We start from the raw sequence: 19,853 nt of genomic DNA on the forward strand, positions 1-19,853 counted from the left end.
TTTCCAGGTATCAGCTGATTAGGAAAGCAAGAAGCTTCTGAAATTTGAAGAGATTTGGTAGGTGACCAAAATTTATATTCCCATCTGCCACTACTATCCTTCTGGGAGTCTTGACTTTCTCAATTTTGTGTAGTCTCTTCTTGGTTATGCAATTTTGATAATTTCTAACTTTTGGTTTGGCATCTCATACAAAGTCATTTCCTTCCTGGAGCTGGGCTTTTATTCGGTGGGGAATTTCTGAAATTTGAAGAGATTTGGTAGGTGACCAAAATTTATATTCCCATCTGCCACTACTATCCTTCTGGGAGTCTTGACTTTCTCAATTTTGTGTAGTCTCTTCTTGGTTATGCAATTTTGATAATTTCTAACTTTTGGTTTGGCATCTCATACAAAGTCATTTCCTTCCTGGAGCTGGGCTTTTATTCGGTGGGGAATTTTTGGCTGCTGCCTTAAATGAAACAGAAGAGAATGAAGTCTCTCTTCTGAAAAGGCCGAGCTGTTGTAACGCCAGGCAGGGCTCATGTGTTTGCACTCTTGGAAGGTTTGCCAGCATCCTCCCCTTTCCAACCACCAAGGAACAACAAAACATGGGTAGATATCAGACTGTAGGGTCACTGGGAACTTGCCACTGAAGGTGGCACTGTGTTGGGGCAAGACTCGCTAGGTTAAGAGTCAGTGTATTTGGGTTCTACTTAGAACCTGTATTTAGCACCTAAATATGTGCCAGACGAGCATCTTATCTCATAAATCTTGTATCGCTGTTTTATAGATGAGGAGACTGAGGCTCAGAGATTAAGTAATGTACTTAAAGCCCAAAGCTACATACTAGTAAGTCATGGGCCAGGATGGGAGCTCAGATCCGCTTAACCTACTAGAGTAGGTCGCTAGGTGGCATCAAGTCTCACTTCCGCCCTCTGAAAAATAGGTATAATTTCCCTGTGTACTTTTTTTGTAAGCTAGAAAGCTTCAAAATATAAGAGATAATGAGTATTTTTTTTTTTAAGTTATTACTGTGTGGCCCAGGACAAGTCACCTGATTTTCCTCCCACACATTAGTTATTCCATTGGAAAAAAATGAGGCTTCAATCATTATGGGTTTCTAGGGAGTAGTGTGAGAATGAACAGAGGGGTATGTGCAGTGCATCTAAACCGGTCCTCAATTTTTTAGAGGGAGGGTAAAAGCTGGAGGGAAAGGAACTGTTATTTATTGAACTCCTGTACTGTGCTAAGCTGTTGTAACTAGGCTCCTCTGGGTTCCAAGTTTTAGATGCATGTTGAGATTATCCATTAATCACGATAGGCCAGGTTATGTTGCAGTTATAGCTAACTAAACTCTGAAATCTCACTGTTCAACACAACAAAGATTGATTTCTCAAAGTCCAGCCTGCCTCCTATGTTTTCGTTGCTGGATGTGTCATCTAGAACACGCAGTTTCCAAGGTCACTGTGGGAGAAGAAGAGAAAGGTGGAAGAGGCTCACTATCACTTAATTGCTTTCTCCAGAAGTGGTGATAGCATTTCCACTTAAAGTCCATTGTCCGGAACCAGTCATATGGCCTCAGCCTAAGTGCAAGGGAGGCTAGGGTACAAGAGGGAGCAAATGACTATAAGGTTCTACCTAACTCTGGTCTATGAGGTCTAACCCCTGCCCAGCTTGTTCACCTTATCTCTGCCACTTTCCCCTCATTCATTCAACTTAGCCACCAGAGTCATCTTTCATTCAGGGAGATACATCAAACTGTTTTCTGCCTCAGGACCTTCGCATATGCTATTTCCTCGCCTTAGAATGCTGGTCCTTCCCCATCTCCCTTGCATTCTTCCCATAACTAATCCTTCTCATCTTTTGAGTTTTTGCTTAAGTGGTACCTACTCACAGAAGCTTTCCCTTCAAGTTTGTTTTCTGTATAGAATTCATCTAAGTTTGTAATTAGATATCTCTTATTTAGCTAGCTTAATGTCAGGATCATGTCAGTTTTGATAATAGATGGCATCCTTTGTCTCTAACACAATGGATGAATGAATGAGGAAGGATGAGTCATTTTAGCAGCTGTAGGAGTAGAGCTCCAATGGAGAACCAGAGAGAGTGATTAGGAAAACAGGTCATGTCCTCAGATTTGTCTAATTTCATGCCTAGCTTGAATTGGGAATTTTGAATGGGGTGTGCCTGTGTGTGTGTGGGGAGGGTGGGGGTGGACTTCAGATGCCCAAGAGAATTGAACCCAGAGTTTAGGAGAGAAAGGAAAAGAGAGGGCCCAGAGAGTTAGGTATAGCCATCGAGCACCAGGGTTCTTTTAGTTATGACTGACTCACTTTCATTTGTTCCAGAAGGAACCCATTTCAGCCACCCGAGTCAGCTGAAAAATAAAAACAAATCTATAAATATTACATCACTATTTAACTTGAGGGCTGTGAAGGGTGGGTATGTGGGGATTCCCAGAGTGTGCTCATGGAGGAAAGACTTTTTCAGCAGCTAGAGTTCCCTCTGCTCAAGTATGTGGTTTCTGGATTTGCCACTGTGTTAAATGTTCCTGGCAGCCAGGGAGGAAATCAAAGGCCCCTCTGTCAAGGGCCCAGCATGCATGAGCCTTTCAATTGAAGGAAATGGGGCATAAATAAAATATAAATCACCCTTCTAGGTACTACTTTATTGAGATATAAAGCAGAGATAGCAATTGGACCTTTTCTCTTGGGCTGTTATCTGAACTAAAGAGGCCACACATAAGGGAAAGCACTTAGGACAAAGCCTGGCCTAGAGTTAGGGATGATGATAATAACAATAGTAAATAATACTAATAGTTTATAACTTTTGAGCGCTTCCTTATTTCATCCTCATGACAACTCTCTGAGGTGGGAGTATAGTCCCTCGTCTCATTTGCCAGGTAAAACTTAGAAAGGTTACCTTGCCAGTGAGCCTGACTATGGCATGCATAACTGGTTGGAAGCATGCTAGAGTGCTGTTGAGTTCATTTGGCTGCATGGCATAAGTGACTCATGCTCCTTAGAGAGGTGGGACATCCTGAAAATACAAAGCAGAGAGGAAAAGAAGTCAGGCCTAGGTAGCAGTGTTACCTGCAGTGAACTGCAAAAGGGGTACAGAGAAATACTTCTGCTCCCCCATCTCTGTCCCTTGGTGCCTGAAACTCAACCCTGATCACTCTGGGTTAAGCCAGTAATTCTCATCCTTACCTAAGGAACTTTCAAAAACATCTAGACTCTGATTTCATTGGTTTGAGAACCTATATGTCAACCTGTCAGCCACCAAAGCTGTTACTTTGATCACTGGCACCCCTCCCTATCCCTGGGAGTCCCAGCAGGTAGAAGGACCCCAAGCTGCCTGTCTTCCCATGTGTGTGACAAGGCTGGCTACTTTGGTGCAGGCAGCCAGAAGCAAGTGCCACCTCTCCTCAAGCCAGTCTCCTGTATTATGCTGCCCCATGGCCACTGTGTCTTTTGAGAGCACATCCCTGCCCACCAAAAGTCAGTTTCTATTAGAGGGTTTAAAGTGTTGAAAATAGTCATCCACCCCAAATGCTTCCTTCAGAGACCCCAAGTTGGGATCAAAGGTTCTTATTCTGGGCCTTTTGGGCAGGGAGAGAGGACTGAAGACAGAGGATGACCATTTGTACAATTTGCGCCCTGGCCTTCAGCCAGCTACTTTACATATCTTGTCCCACTGAGTCCTGTAATAGTCCTATATTTTATAATTATTCTGACTCCACAGAAGATACAAATGATGCACAGAGGGATAGGAAATTTGCCCTTGGACACAGCTAGGAATTTTAGAGGCTGGATATGGAAACGGAAGCTTTCCCACACTTATTCTTGCTTCTATTCTTTGATCACAATTTATATTTTTGGATTTCATGATACTGCAGAATAATTTGAAGTGCAGAATTTTTTGAGACTATAATCCCAGGGGAAAAAGAGTGTTATTGTTCTGGAGACTGCTTCTATGCATCAGTCATAGTAATGATATTTCCTGCCCTGCCTTGACTGACAGGAAATTCAAATGAGGTTTGAAGGTTGTCACCACCTTTTCTCATAAACACTTTGGCCTCCTTTGCCCTGTCCTGCCCTCAATGTTCTATTTTTATTTCCATGGTACTCTGATGTATCAGCCTGATAGAGTGACTGTTATATCTGTTCAGCTATCAGAGACCAGGTTTCCAGGCAGGAAGTGCTGAGAAGCCAGTTTCTCCCTCTTCCGGTTTTGATGGTAGGAAAAGAGGCAAGAAAAGGCCTGCTCTGTACCTTCCAACTCAGATCTGGCATCAGCAACTCAAGAGTAGAAACGAAGATGTTTAAACATCTTCTTTACTGTCTGCATCTGAAAGACGTCTGAAAACCCACAGTAGCTAAGATGGGGGTTTCACAGGAAACAGAAACTTCTCATCGGGTTGTCACTGTGGCCCTGACATGGGGCTCTGTCAGCTGAGCTCTGTGGCTGGGTGTGGCCCTTGAAGTGTGAATAGGTAGGAGGGTGGATGTCAGCTCAAAAGATGCTGACAGACTCAACCATAGGCTGTACCCCTGCCAGTGACAGTTCTCCCCACCCACTCCCACGTGCTTGCACATGACCTACGGCACCTGCTGTAGGCCACTGCATGTCACGAAGAAAGAAGAAAAATAAAGAATTAGACTTTCCTTGGATGAAGCCTTTTATAGTCTTCATCTAATGAGGAAACTGAGGCTCAGCTGGGCCTCAGACAGGAGTAAGGTTCTTCTTCTTCTGGGGCTACAGGCAGTGTGGGGTGCAGGTAGAATCTGTAGGAAGCCAATGCATCTGGGAACAGCTCCTACTGTCGTGGCCTGGCTTTGCAGGAAATGGCAGTCTGGGATTCCCTTCGCCAGCAGACCTGGCCAGCCCAGTGCAAGGGGAGCTAAGGCCAAAGCTGTGCTGGCCTCACACAGAGGAGCCATCTTTGCCCTTTTGCCTCATACACAGATGTCAAGATGATGCTACTGATGTAGCCTTTGAGGAACATGGGATCCCACCCCAGGCGGTTTGTGGGGGAAGGGTGCCAGGAAAGAGGCCATCCTGGGTCAGAGGGAGGAGGGCAGGGAAGATGAGGACTCTGAGTGGCATGGGGTGGCTCCTGCCTCTGGGGGCAGGGGCACAGTATTCATGTCTGTGTATAACCTGGGAGCATATGGCTTTGTTCCGGATCTGCTCATGAATCAGCATTCGTTGCCAGCGATGGTTCTCTATTGTCATTTTGTGCAAGGGACTGTCTCCTCTCTCCCTGCCTGTGGAAGGTAGCGGTGTTACATAAGTCAAAGATGTGTGATTCCATGAGTCCTGCCTGTAGGGCTGCTGTTGAGGAAGAACCGACTTTTAGGCTCCCAGTTTTGGCCAGAAGGGCCTCGGCCTGGTGGGAGTTGGGGTGGGGTGGTGTGGTCCATGGGCTGACCTTCTGAGGTGCCTGAGGACCGCAGGTGGGGAGAAATGAAGTGTGTGTTCTCCGAGGACCATGCTGTAGGGCGTGCATTCTTTCCACAGTTCTGTCTCCCCACCTTGGTTATGGAAAGGTACCCTACTGTCCTGCCTCAATGCCCCTTTCTTCCGCTTTCTCCCTTGGATGGGTCTCCTCACCTCCCTGAGTCTCAGTTTCCTTCCTTGCTGAATATCAAGTACACGTCTTAGTTGGTGGCTAACACCAGAAGTGAGCTGGATCTGAATCTAGTGATCACTTGCTTATTAATCTAGGCTAGATGCATTTCCCAGGGCAAATGGCTCCTTACTTTAATTGAGAAGATTCAGATCTGGTCATTAGCTTGCTTACTGATTTTTTTCTTAAGAAACATATTTTACTATGCAATGAATGCATGATCACTGTTGAAAAATTCTATGATGTGAATAAACTGAAAAACAACACCCCCCAAACCCACAATATAAAAACATGATAATCACACCACCCAGAAATAATCACTATTAACAAATCCTTCAGGCTCTTTTTCTCTTCATATATAGATGTCTTCTATACTTCTATACATATTTTATAAAAAACTGGTAACATATAAATCCTTTTTTGTCACTCAATGATATATTAACACCTTTTCTTATGAATGGATATACACATAACATTTTTTTTAGTTACTATTAAAGTGTAAAAAAAAAAAAGCACACAAGTTAAAAAATTTAAATGAGTAGTCAGATTCACAGAGACAGAAGGTAGAATGGTGATTGCCAGGGGCCGGGGAGAGGGTGAATGGCTAGTTCTTGTTTAATGGGGACAGAGTTTCAATTTGAGACCATGAAAAAAACCTCTGGAGGTGAGTGGTGGTGATGGTTGTACAACGATGTGAATGTATTTAATACTACTGAACTGTGCACTTAAAAATGGTTAAGATGGTAAATTTTATGTTGTGTATTTTACCATAATTAAAAAATATATATAATAAAACTAAAAAAGAAAGTGTAAACAATTCAGTCTTGTTAAATGAAAATGAAAACTCCCACCCTATTCTTTTTATACTCAATATGTTGGCTATGAAGACATAACCAATATTTTAAAAACAGAGCAACAATAATGAAGTTCCTGTGTTTTGAACTAAGCAGTTTATATGCGCCGTTTCCCTTAGTTCTCATGAAAGTAGTCCAGAGTAAACACAGCAGGGAAGTGATGGTGTTGGTTTCTACTCCAGAGCCTGAACCCTAAACAGCTAAGCTCTGCTACCTCTTTTATGAGATAGTTTTATTTAAAAGAATAATATATCAGTGGCAGTAAAGGAAAGTCACCTGTTATCCCCCATTCAGGCTTCTTGTTAGTTTTGTCCATTCCTTCTAGCCTTTCTTCACAAGTTGCCTCCCTGTCTTCCTGCTTTTCTGCAGGCAGGGCCCAGAGGCAGTGCCATCAGCAGAGGGGAGTGGGGTTTGGAGGGGGGGTGGTGATTATGGTGGTGTTTGAGTAATTCTGCCCTAGCCAGATGGGAGGGGACAGTGAAACCAGCCCCGGGTTTCGGGGACAAATCATTTTGCCCCTGGGAGCCTCAATGTGCTCAAAAATAAAATGCAGATAATTGTTAACTGTTAGAGATTGTCGAGAAAATCAAATAAATCTGTGTGGTGCTATACAAGTGTGGTGCCATGCATTTAGGCATTATTAATATTGTTCTAGACCCAAAGCTTGGGTTTGAAGAGGTTGGCCTCAAGGTAATGATCAGTTTTGTTTAGAAAGAGATGTAGTTTACCTGTTGGAATGAATGCTACTGGGGACTCAAAGGCTGGACGTTGTTTGCCCCAGCCCCACCTGAGCATGTGTGAGAGTTAGCAAGTCGGAGGCTTTCCCTGGGACTTCGGTGGCCCCATTTTTTCAGTTCTCAAATATGGGTCCACCCTAAACCACCAGAGGATGAAAGGCCTTGAATACAGGGCTGTAGAATTTGGATTTGATCTGGGAGGCAATGTGGAGCTATAAGGAGTCCTGTGAAGAATGTGCTGTGTATCCAGACAATGGGAAGTCATAAAGGCTTTAAGCAGGGAAACGATGAGGTTTGATCTGTATTTTAGTAAGATGGCCTGGGGAGGGACCTGGAGGCCCTTTGAGCTGGAGGCAGCAGCCTGCCGGGAGAGATGAGACCAGGGCCGTGGTGAAGGAAGCTCCTTCACAAAGAGCAGGCTCTGAGAAGCTGGGTGGAAGCCAGTGTAGACACACCCTTGCAGCACCTTTGGGCATTCCCAAATTTATGGAAAGGGGAAGTAATTACTCATGAAGGCAGGTGACTTCTACCCAGGCTCCTTCGGCCAGTCTTGCCTGCTCAGGCCTGTGATCTTGGGGAAGCCACTTAACCTGCTCACACCTCAGTTTTCTTATCAGGGATGAAATGCAAAGTTCTTGTGAGGATTTGATGCAAAGCTTGGCCTGGGCCTGGCACAGCTGGCACTCATTTGACATAGCTGCTATTTTCAGAATTCCTATCTATAAAACAGGGATTCTGTTTCCAGTGCTTGTAGATGGGGAAGCTGCAGGACTGCCAGAACTTTTATATTTAGGAGCACAGCTAGAGACTTAGCAGGATGGATATCTTTAACTTCTCCACGTGTTCAGGGAAATGTATAGTTTATAGAGCCCTTTCATGTCTTTTTTCTCATATACCCCCTCCCAATAGCCTATTAGGTAGGCAAGCAGATATTATCATTATCATCAGCTCTATTTTATAGGTGCAGATATAGGTGCCAAGAAGAAAAGTGACTTGTCCAAGGTCACATAGCTAGTAGGCTAAGAAGCCAGGTATATCTGCCTCAGAATGTCAGAGCTGGACCGATCACAGGAGATTATTATGCACAACCACTACATCTTACAGATGGGGAGCCCGAAGCCCAAAGAGGGGCACACTGCAAATTCAAAGCAGAGTCCAGACTAGAACCCAGGTCTCTGACTTCTAGACCCAGCCTCTGGATAGTTACCCCACTTCATCTTTCTTTCCATTTGTTTCAGGGAAACCGGTTCCTGAAATAAAGTCTTCCAGCCCTGATTTCCCAGATGCCTTGAAACCAGCTTCTGTAAGAAACACCAACGATGAACAGAGAATGGGGCAGCCCGTGAGGCCCGCTGCCTCTCTGGGCCCAGGTATTTTTAATTAAATTTCATTTTTTTTGTTTAAAGGAAATTTATTTAAGAAAATGATTTAACTAAGGATATTCAGCTCAGCATGTAATAGTAAAAAATTAGAAACAATTGTAGGGATGATAAAATTGATGCCAGTAGGTCATAACAATAATACTGATAACATAATAATACTTTTAACATCTTATTAACATAAGAATACTGTTAACAATGATAGAAACATACTTACAATCTATTGAGTTAAAAAGTAAAAAAAAGTCAGATAACAAAATAATATATACTATTTTTTTGCCGTTGAATTAATTAATTAATTAATTAATTTCATTTTTAGTGTGATTTTTATTATAAATCTTAGAGTTAAGCATGTTTGTTTACATTTTAAGGCATCTCAATTTTGTATGTACTATTTTAACATAAATTTGGTTTATTTTTTACCATTTTAATAGAAAGCAATAACTGAGTGAATGAAGGCTTTCTCTGTGCCAGACACTGTTCTAAGCACTTCAGAGATGTTGACTTATTTAATACTTAGTTAGCTGTTTGAGTTAAGTATTGTGATTATCCCCGTTCCACAGATGAGGAAACTAAAGCACAAGATCATATGCACTGGGCCCAGGTTTTTTGCCTGTGGTTTCTCAAGTCCCCATTACTGGCTGGCAACACATGCCTTCTATGGGCTGGGAGCCTGATGACCTTTCTGTCAGCTCTCCACAGGCTGGTGGCCTGTCTAGGGCCTCGCCCTCAGCCATGCAGTGGGGTACCGAGGGGTGCTGCTTGTCCCCCATCTTCTTCCTCTTCTCCAGTCACAGACTTGCTGTTTTGTTCTATGGCATGTGAAGCACCAAGAGAGAATGTGTTTTGCTCAAGGTCACATGAGTAGGAAGTAGCATCTGAGCAGTATAATCTGAACAGTTATGTTTTTATCCCTTGCACTCACTGCTATTCCAAAGCCTTAAAGATCACTTCAGATTTGTCCTGATCCCCTTTTGCCCAGGAAAAGGCTTGGAGACAGTTTGTCAAATTATAGAAGGACTCAGCCAGTGGATGACTTCCCTGAGGGGGATTGCCACTTGCTCACATCTCCATTTTCATCACCTTTCCCCTGGAGCCCAGCCTTCCTTTCGCTCTCCTGCAGCCTCCTGAGCAGTGAGCCAAAGATCCCAAATCCATGAAACCTCTGTTTATTAGTGTGGATCGTAAAGATAAGGTCAGCATGGGCTGAGAGGAGCACGTACAGGCTTTTGCATTAGACAGACCTTTATTTGAATCCCAACTCTGCCACTTTCTAACAGAATTACTTAATGTTTCTGTGCCTCAGTTTCTGCATCTATAAAATGGGCATAACAAAACCTACGTCATCATGTTGTGGTAAGGAATCATACACCTCACCATGTAAGTGCTCATTAAATGTTAGTTGATGTTAGGAATATTCCAGACACCCCAGATAGGTTGAGTCTGGAAAATTAATTCTAGCCAAGGAATCTGAATTATTTCCTGCAACTAAAGACAAAAAAAGTGGAGGACTTTGATCAACAATTAAAGATAAGGGGAAATAGTCCTAAAGCAAATATGATACTAGTTGATGATCAACGGGAAACAGAGTAATAAAATAGGGAAATTCTAGGGACATGCTGGTCAGGATGGAAGCAAATATGATACTAGTTGATGATCAACGGGAAACAGAGTAATAAAATAGGGAAATTCTAGGATCGTGCTGGTCAGGGTTACAGGTGTAGCAACTTCTTCTGATGTTCCTTATCTAGGAGACTGCAAAAACAAGCATCATGTGTTTCTGCTAGCCTTTGTACCGTTTACTTTCTTGAATGGCCCTTGAAAGCATATGTGCCCTGGTGGGTCGAGATAATAAATACAATCTGTAGATAGAGACAGGAAGTTGATTGTCTATCTTTGCCCAAACTGAAAATAAGAAAGTAATCATTAATTTCATCAAATGACCCAAAGTCTTTCTTCTCTCAGGAAAACCCCAAGCTTCCATTGGGCCCCAAAGTTCAAGCTGATTATCTTGTAGGAGTGGGGAATGCAGAGGCAGCGGTGGCTGGGGAGGGCACAGACAGGTGCTTGTGTGCAGGAGACACTGGACCGGGAGTTTGTGGCCAGTACCTCATGAATCACCCTGACAACCGGGGAGCCAGGGGTCCTTGTTGTCCCCTTTGATATTTGGAGAAAGATGCATGACCTGCCAGAGCTTCCTGGTAGAATGAGTGGTGAGGCCAGGATTCTGCTCAGGTGGGTTGCCTAGAGGCCACACAGCAACCTGTGTATATACTGACCCTCTCACAGTAGGTGGGGAGGAAGTGGGGGAGAGATGTGGAGGAGGGAATTACGTCAGTAAACGAGCCACACATAGGTTCTGAGCACCTCATTAAACAGATTCTCAAAGCTAGAATTCAAATAAAAGGGCTCCGAGCAGCTAAAATAACTATAACAAAGCCTTAGCTATAGGAGAGGCCATTGTGTGGTCAGTCAGAATCTATTTCCTCTTATTCCACATGGAGTTTACCAGCCTTGGTACTCCATATGTACCAGAGAGGGGCGCATCTTTGTGCTTTATAACTGTCATCTCTTTTATCTGGACAAGAACTCTATAAGGAATGGAATATTGTTGTTCTTTTTGCATTTGAGAAAGCTAAAGAATGAAGCACAACTCACCCAAGGTCAAATCTTTAGAAATGATGGAGCCAGGACTTGAGCCCAGTTATGTCTGATAAACAGAAAGGAGACTGGGAGGCTGCAGAGGCAGACCCACTGCCAGCCACCAGGCAGTGTACAGAAAACCCCAGTTGAGATATAGCACCCACCACTGCATGTTCTATACTCAGGCCCACAATGCAACACAGCAGGATGAGATTCTGCTTGGGAATGCAGACATTCTAGAAGGATTTCTAAAGGAGATGTTTTGGAAATTACATTTATGTAGCCAAGTGTTACCCTGACTCAGTCCTTCCATGAGCATGCAAAACAAGGGCTAATTCTTATCTGATGTGTCAGCCTTTTGGTAGTGGCCCAAACTTCATTTCTTTCAATTTATTTTATTTTTTTTACAAAACCGCAGGGATAGACTCAGCCACTCCTTTAACTAGTAGACCTCACTGATCCTCCCAACCCAAGGGACTTGGTATAGCCCCCAGAGTGAACCCCAGGCATCAAGCCAGATCAGAAAATCCTGGCTCTGTGAGACCATTAGTGACCCTGGAGTCACTGGGCAAAGGGAGAGGACAAGGGACCATGTGCACAGCCCTACTGTGAAGTCAGGGATAAGGCAGCACTCGAGGAAAGAAGCAGGAGGAAGATGGAGTTAGCTTGGAGCAGTGGTTCTTAGAGTGTGGTACATGAGAACATGGGTATTAGAAAAATATATATCATATGCACAAAAACCTAGGGATTTCAAGGCTAGATGCATACTACATGAATTAAAGTGGAATGGAAGGAAAACATCAAGTAACTCATAGTGAGACAGCACAGAGACATGGCCAACATCTTGGAGATGGATGAATATGACTGCAGTTTGGGGGACACAGGCCAAGGGTACTGGGTTGAGGCCAAGAGAATGCTTCATTGCAGGAGCAGCAGTGTCAGTGTGGTCCTGTACTCCAGGTCACCTGAGAAGCGAAAGCCAAGGTTAACATGCAAGGATTTTCACAGGACAAGTGCCTGAGAGAAAGTGGGGAGGGAGCTGGGCAAGGCTGGGGGAGCTTTTGGGCCTGGAAGGAAGGAGAGGGTGTGGGAAGGTCGGCTGGAAGTGTCCTGCCTGCCTGCCTGCTTGCTGTCTAAGGCAGGCTCAGGAGGTGGTGTCCTTGGAGAGACCAGAGTCACCATCAGAGGCCTGGGTCTCCCCTTAGCCTCTCCTCTGCACTCAGTCACTGCGGGGAGCAGCCTGTGGGAGGCATGGCCCAGGTGCAGATGTGGGAATGGATCTGAGTGAGCAGTAGGGCTCTCTCTGTCAGGTATGCTGCCAGCAGCTGGTTTGCAGCTCATTCCTGGTTTTATTTTATTTTTCATTCTGGATTTTTTAAATAATTTATTTGTTTGCCAAAGGTTTACTTCCAGTGTCTGGGCTATAGCTTTTACCCCAAAGCTCAATTTACAGTTATAGTGCACTGATGGACTGAGTGGGTGTATGTGCACCTGTGTGTGTGTGTATTTTTAGTACCCCATTCTGGAGTTCACTGGTGAGTGGCCAGTGAGTGAAGCTTCATTTGTATTTGCAGTGTGGGTTTGCAAACACGGTACCTTCTCAAGTGTAGTTCTTTCAAATATAGCCATTGCTGGAAAATGTGAAAAATCAAAAACTTCAGAAGCTGTGGCAGACGCAGGGAGAGAGGCTTAGGGTGGCCCTCCTGTTGGGCTCCGTGGAAGATGGAAGAGCCTCAGGCTTTGTATCAGGTGAGTTTTATTTCATCAGCTGCCTAGGTTAATAGTTTAGCAAGGCTGATTCTAGTTTCACCCTGGTACTGTTTTCATCCTTCTGAATTATTGTTTTGATGGCCAAAGTTCCAGATTTAATCACTCCTTTCCTGATGTCATAAACCAGGTGAATTTGACCAGCAACCCTGGGGTCAAGGCCAAGTTCCCTTGGAAGGGCCAGTCCTCAGTTACTCAGGGGCCTCAATTTTACCATCTATAACGAGTAGATGATAATGGTGCTATCTTCTCGGATTGTTGTGAGGGTTAAATCACTTAACACAGTGAAGTGTTTAGAACTGTCCCTGGCATGATGTCAATGTTTGCTCATTAAGTGTGCTTGGAATGTTTAATGCACGCCTGGGTTTTCCCACTGTCATACCTCTGCTTAGGCCCGTTCCACTGCCTGGTGTCCTCCTACCTCATATCCACTTGTTAGAAACATTTCTCCATCTTTCAAGGCCAGGTCAAATGCTCCTTCTTCTGTGAAACCCTCCACGATCTCTCAACCTACTATGGCCGGCCTCTCCTGCCTCTGACCTTCGAGGCCGGTTATTGCCATTCCTACCACGGTGGAGGTTTCTGGAAGGCAGGGGTCCATAGCTATTTTCCTCTGAGTTCTTTTCTGCTCCTTGTGAGGGAGGTGGGGCAGTATAGGGGTTAGATGTTACACAGATGACATTCCCTTTGGAAGCTGGCTCTGCCACTTTTCTGTGTGGCCTTGGGCAAGTGGCCACCTGCAGTGCCTCCATTTCTCCTCTGGCTAAATGAGGATCATTTATAGCAGGGATCATTTATAGCAAGGGTCCCCAATCCCCGGTCTGTGGCTTGTTGGGACCTGGGCCACACAGCAGGAGGTGAGTGGGCAGTGAGTAAAGCTTCATCTGTATTTGCAGCTGCTCCCCAGCACTAGCATCACCACCTCAGGTCCACTTCAGATCATCAGGCATTAGATTCTCATAGGAGCACTGGTCCCAGGTGCCAAAGAGGTTGGAAGCCACTGATTTATAGGACCAACCAGTGGGGCTGTCATAAGGATTCATTTAGGTAAAGGCATGAGAGTGTGTAGGCTGGCACCTGGGGGTGTCAAGAAATGGCAGCTGTCATTACAGACAAGTGTTTGTATAGTGAATTAGAGACTGGCTTGGCCTGGGGACCAACAGAGACTCCTCCCGCCTTCCTCCAGCGGGCCACTTACTGACACACAGTCTCTCCTTTCCAGGGCCAGTTCCAGCCAGAACCAACCTTCTGCCTCCTCCTGAAAATGCCCCTCCTTCTTTAAAAACCAGCCTTCCTGTTTCATCTGATTCAAAGGTAAATCTTCCACTCACCATAAGCCATATCCCCAGCTCAATATCCTCAACTCATGGCGCTCTCTCAAAACTGCAACACATTTATTCCCTGAGACTAGTTTGGCGGTTAGGGCTGGGGGTGAGGGGAAGAAAGGAGACCCATTGAATTACTCAGAGCCACTAAGACTGTAAGTACTGGCCATCAGTACATCTGGGGCTGGGCATTGGTGGGATGGGGGGTGCAGGGGTTGGTGCACTTTAGTGAATATATGTTTTTAATGAGCTTTTCCATTATTTGTGTTTAAATGAGAGCTGATAATTGGCATCTTCCTCCTCCCAAAGTAAATTGATTACAGTTGTTATTTGCTTACAAATCACCTCTCCTCCAACCTTTTCAATCCCAAATATGTCTGAGTTATTCTGAATTTTCAATGAGTTGGGCCACATATGATTTTTGTGGGTCTTAGGCATTTGAGCCCTCATGGGTCCTTTCTTTCATTAAAAAAATTAAAATTAATATTTGATAATTGCTTTGATATAAAGATGAATATAATTCAAGATAGATTAAAAATTAAAAGATTTTCTTTGACTCTAAAAATTCATTTTTGTTCTTCTGATTTTAAAAGAAATTAAAAAGATTTCGTAGGTCCCTAAAAGTTTTGTGGCAGGGTGCCTGGTGAAGAAGCCAGCTCTGCGTAGGTCTGATTAATGAAGCTCTTCCATAAAGAAGACTGTTAGTCATTCTCAAAGATGGTTTAATAACTTGGGAGAATGATCATGGTATAATGTTAAGTGAAAATACCAGATATCAAAACTATGTGTTTGTCATGGTTTCAGTTTGTTAAATAAATCTTTATATATCTAGTTGGCATGAAACACACTAAACTTTAATAGCCGTTAAGTGGATAATGAGATCAAGAGTCCCCACCAATTATCTAAAACTGTTTATAAGAGCATATATAACTTTTTAAAAAATTAAGTTTAATTACACCTATTTTTAAGAAGAAAAGTTATTAAAGCAGAGCTGCTTTTCATAGGCTTACACATGCAAGCAGTCTCCAAAGCTCTGATTACAGAATTATGTTTGGTTATATGACCCTGTAACTTGCTTCCCAGCTTGTGTACCATGCGTAGGACCAAGGGCACCAACTTGGCCATTGACCAGCTAGCTGTGTGATCTCACCTCAGCATTTTGATCCCCTTGGTGCTCACCTTCGTAAACTAAAAAAAAAAAAAAAAAAAAGCGAACACCAACCATTTGCTGAGAATAGTCACATTTTACTTAATCTTCAGAATTACCCTCCAGGGTACAGTAGTTATCTTCATTTTTGTTGATGAGGAAATTAAGGTTCAGAGAGGTTAAGTAACTTGCCCAGGGTCATAGAGCAAGTTGAGGAGGAGCTGGGGGTTAAGCTGGCCCTATTCCTGTCCTTTTTACCATTCTTCCTCACTGGAAAAGATGATCCCCTGAACCCCTTAAGCTCTGGTGTTATTTTTCCATATTAATTCAATATTAATGTCTGTCTCTTCTCTCTGAACCCCCAGGATTTCAGCACCTCCATTCCTAAGCAGGAAACACTGCTAAGCCTGGCCGGAGATAGGCTTTTCTGGAGTGAGGCAGATGTGGTTCAGGCAACGGACAACTTCAACCAAACCCACAAAATCAGTGAGGGGACCTTTGCTGACATCTACAGAGGGCAAGGGCAGGGCACACCAATCATCATCAAAAAGCTCAGAGAGGTGAGCACTTCTTGGTTTCTGATAGGGGATGGAGGCTGCACAGGTGAGACTGGATTTTTATGTTTCACTGTCTTTTCCCACAGATGGCCTGTTCAGGTCCAAGATCAATCGAAAAATTCTTCCAGGCAGAGATACAAATTTGTCATAGGTAAGCCTCCCCTTTGGAGAATGCTTTGTTTAATAATGATGACAGCTAACACTTAGAGCTTCCTGTATGACAGACATGTTTTAAGAACTCTGTATGTATAAACTCATTTAATCCTCACAAGAACCCTGTAATGTAGTTACTATTACCACATTTTACAAATGGACAAATTGAGGCACAGAGAGGTTAAGTGTGTCGTCCAAAATCACAAGGCTAGTAAGTGATAGAGCCAGAATCTGAACCTAGATTGGTCTGGCTCCACAGCCTATTCTTTTTCTATGTAGCAACTATATACATAGATTAGAATTATAAAAGAACCTTGGTTCACTTGGCTCAACTCCTTTCCTCCTGGGGGAAAAGAAATCTTTCTATCCCATTTTTCTTTTTTTCTATCCTGTTTTTTGAGTTAGGCAGAGACATACAGATTCCAACTCTAAGGGCAAATCCATCTTAAAATCCTAGTGCTCTAGATCAGTATCTGGCAAATGATGATCCACGGGTTAAATTTGGCCCTGCCTGTGTTTGTATGACCTGAGAGCTAAGAATGGTTTGAAAAAAATATAAAGAATATTTCATGACCCATGACATAAGAAATTCCAATTTTAGTGTCCATAATAAAGTTTTGTTGGAACATAGCCGTGCTCATTTATTTCTGTATCATCAGTGGCTGCTTTTGTATGCTAGTGTGCAGTCAAGTAATTGCAACAGAGACCATCTGGCCTACAAAGTCTAAAATATTTACTATATGACTTTTTACAGAGAAATTTTGCTGACCTCTGGTCTTGAGCAATAAAGGCCTTCAAAAGTCATCCTCAAACCTTATTTTACAGATAGGATAACAGGCTGGAGAAGTGAAGTTAGCCTCTCTGTCACAGAACTAGGTGGGGACTGGGAAAGAAAAAAGAGGAAGGACTATTTGGTCCTGGCTCTGCCATCATTGACTGAAGAATCTAACAAATGCATATTGGGCACCTGTCATGTGCTTGAAACCAGCTGTCATTCAGCTTCGGCAAGTTACCGAGTTTTCTTTGCCAATGAGCCTCCTTGGGCAAGTAATATGTGATAATTGTAGAGTATTTTAAGAAATAAAGAAAATTATAAATAAGAGAATAGAAGTCACCTATTTTCCATTGTACCTACAAACTACTACTGTATTAATATTTTGATATATTTTCTTTCATCTTTATTCATACATGTGTATGAATGTACACACTTATACACACATACTTATATACACATGCACACACACACATTTAATGGAAACTGGAAGTCTGTTCTACCTTGGCATAGTGCCTTCCTGGGGTCAGCAGTCACTCCTTCATTCATGGATTTGGCAAATGTGAGTTGTCAAGGCATTACCTGACGCTAGAGAGTACAGAATGTGAAGAAGTCACAGCTCTGACTTGGGGAAGTTTATAGTCCAGTGGGGAGAGTGAAGTGTAAATAACTCTAATGAATGTACAAAGTGTGAAGTAAGATGGCCTGGGGTGAGTAGAGGAGGGCAGAAGCTTCAGGCAGGCAGCTTTACAGTAGTCCTGGGGAAAGTCCATCAGAGTCTGACCCAAGGCTGCCCAGGGCGGGATGAAAGGAACCTTTTGAAAGCTATTTATGATAGTGAATGGTGACTAATTAGATGGGAGATGTAAGGAAGTTTCTAGGAAATTGGATGGATGGTGGTATCCTTTGCTGAGATAATAACTATGGGTGGGGAAGCTGGTTTGGGACTTGTTGAGTCTAGGCTGTTTAGAGCATTGGGGCTGGAGATGAGATTTGGGAGATACCTCGAAGAGCAGCTAAAAAGACAAGATGACGAGCCTAGCCTGGGAGACTCAGGTTTCAGAGAGAGGCAAAGGAGGAGAGTCTTGGTAAAGAAAAAGTCCAAGAAAGAGTGGTCAGAGAGGTAGGAGGAGAGTCAGGAGGGACCGGTGACTTAGAACCCAGTGGAAGAGGATTTTGGGGAAGAACTCCGGTCCTAGGAGTCAAATAGACCTGCCATCTGATCCTGGCTTGCTAGTTATAACCTTAAGTAAGTTCCTTAATCTCTATGCTTCTGTTTCCAGAAGATGGGGTGGTTAAGGTGTTGTATCTGCAGAGCAGTGAGATAGGATAAGTTCAAGCAACTGGACTTCCAGGCAGTTTTCATTTTGCTACCATTGTGCTGGGCCCTTAGGGTGGTAGAGAAGGGTGGGAGGTGAGGAAGTGGAGCAGCCTTTGATTACTCTTTCTGTCTGACTCCTCACCCCTGCACTGACGCCTGTTTTCAGATGCTGCCACCCCAACGTCTTACCTCTGCTGGGCTTCTGCTCTGGAAAACAGTTCTACAGCTTGATTCATCCCTTCATGGCAAATGGTTCTTTACAAGACAGACTCTGGGATCAGGTAAGGGGCTGGGTCATGGTCAGAGAACATGACCAGGCAGTACCCAATTAGAGAATCAAGGGTTAGGGACTTATATTAGTCCAGAGGGGAGAGGGGCTATCCAGAGAGGCCCTTCCAGAAGAGAGGTTGGGACAATGGCAAAGTAGGCAAATGCTGTGCTTGCCTCTTATGACCACATTAAAATTTCAACTAAATTATAAAACAATCAGCCTGGGGAACCGTGTGAAGACTAGATGAACAGAAGGCTTACGTTCCCTACAACAGTAGCAGGCACCTGGGGTGAGGTGGGTGACGGCTCAAAAAGAAAAAGAGAAGTTAGGCAGATAGATAAGATCTGGCTAAACATCTTCAGGAATAAACCTACAAAAATTTTATTTGACAAGAGGCATTTCATTTAAGTCAAGAGCAAGCCAAAGGTATTCCAGAGCACTAATTTACTGAACATTGTTCTAGAGGTGCTAGCCAATGCAATAGGACAAGAAAAAGAACTAAGAGATACCAAGTATGAAAAAGTAGAGGCACAATTTTATTTAAAAATGCTATTCTTAAATATACCTATTTGTTTGGGTATTTATGGAATATATATTATGGAAAGAAACAAGAAACTGCTGCCTTGGGTACCTCTGGGGAGGAAAACTAGATAGCTGTGGCATAGGATGGGAGGGAAACTGACTACATGTCCTTTTGTACCTTTTATATATTATACCGTGTGAGTACAACATTAAAATTATAATTTTTATAATAAACCTTCTTCCCATAAAATCCTCAGAGGGAAAAGTTATTCCACCACAATTATTGCTTCCTTTGGCAGGGATTAGCCAAAGCAGTTATTCGTTTAGCTTTGCTGAGGTCTCACTGTGTGCAAGACGCTATGATAAGGGCTTTACACATGTCTCCTCCACAACCCAAGAGGTTTTCTCTATTTTCCAAAAGAAGAGTCTCTGGCACAGAGAGGCAAAGTGACTTGCCCTGAGGAACACACCAGACAAGTAGTTTTAACTGGGTTAATGTGGCTCTAGATTCCAGAGTTTTTGAGAAGAAATCTATTAGCAGGGTCAATTTTTAGAGGATGTGAGACCTAAGACATGACTTTAAAAATAAATGGTGATTTAGCCTGGCGAGTCAGTCCTAGAACAACAGTAGCAGGCACCTGGGGTGAGGTGGGTGACTAGCCTGCCCCACAATCCCCATCAGCCCTTGTGAAGTCTCCCCAAGTGTGTAAGGCCCACATGCCTGCTGTGCCCATACACGCTCCCTAGCTCCTCTCCCAACCAGCCCCTCCTAGAGAAAAATTCTAGAGCCGCTGCTG

At 43.6% G+C, this 19,853-nt stretch overlaps 1 protein-coding gene across 1 annotated transcript in view; it reads left to right on the forward strand.

Annotated features, from left to right (window-relative positions):
• Positions 1 to 19,853, forward strand: part of IRAK2 (interleukin 1 receptor associated kinase 2) — a 46,199-nt gene that overhangs the window by 12,795 nt on the left and 13,551 nt on the right. The window contains exons 3-8 of the mRNA XM_025050865.1: positions 8,438 to 8,569; positions 14,211 to 14,302; positions 15,826 to 16,020; positions 16,104 to 16,168; positions 18,430 to 18,583; positions 19,356 to 19,456. Of these exons, the coding sequence (XP_024906633.1) occupies positions 8,438 to 8,569; positions 14,211 to 14,302; positions 15,826 to 16,020; positions 16,104 to 16,168; positions 18,430 to 18,583; positions 19,356 to 19,456 (739 nt within the window). The remainder of the gene's footprint in view (positions 1 to 8,437; positions 8,570 to 14,210; positions 14,303 to 15,825; positions 16,021 to 16,103; positions 16,169 to 18,429; positions 18,584 to 19,355; positions 19,457 to 19,853) is intronic.

Source organism: Pteropus alecto, unplaced genomic scaffold, assembly GCF_000325575.1.
Source record: "Pteropus alecto unplaced genomic scaffold, ASM32557v1 scaffold75, whole genome shotgun sequence".
Taxonomy (NCBI): domain Eukaryota; kingdom Metazoa; phylum Chordata; class Mammalia; order Chiroptera; family Pteropodidae; genus Pteropus; species Pteropus alecto.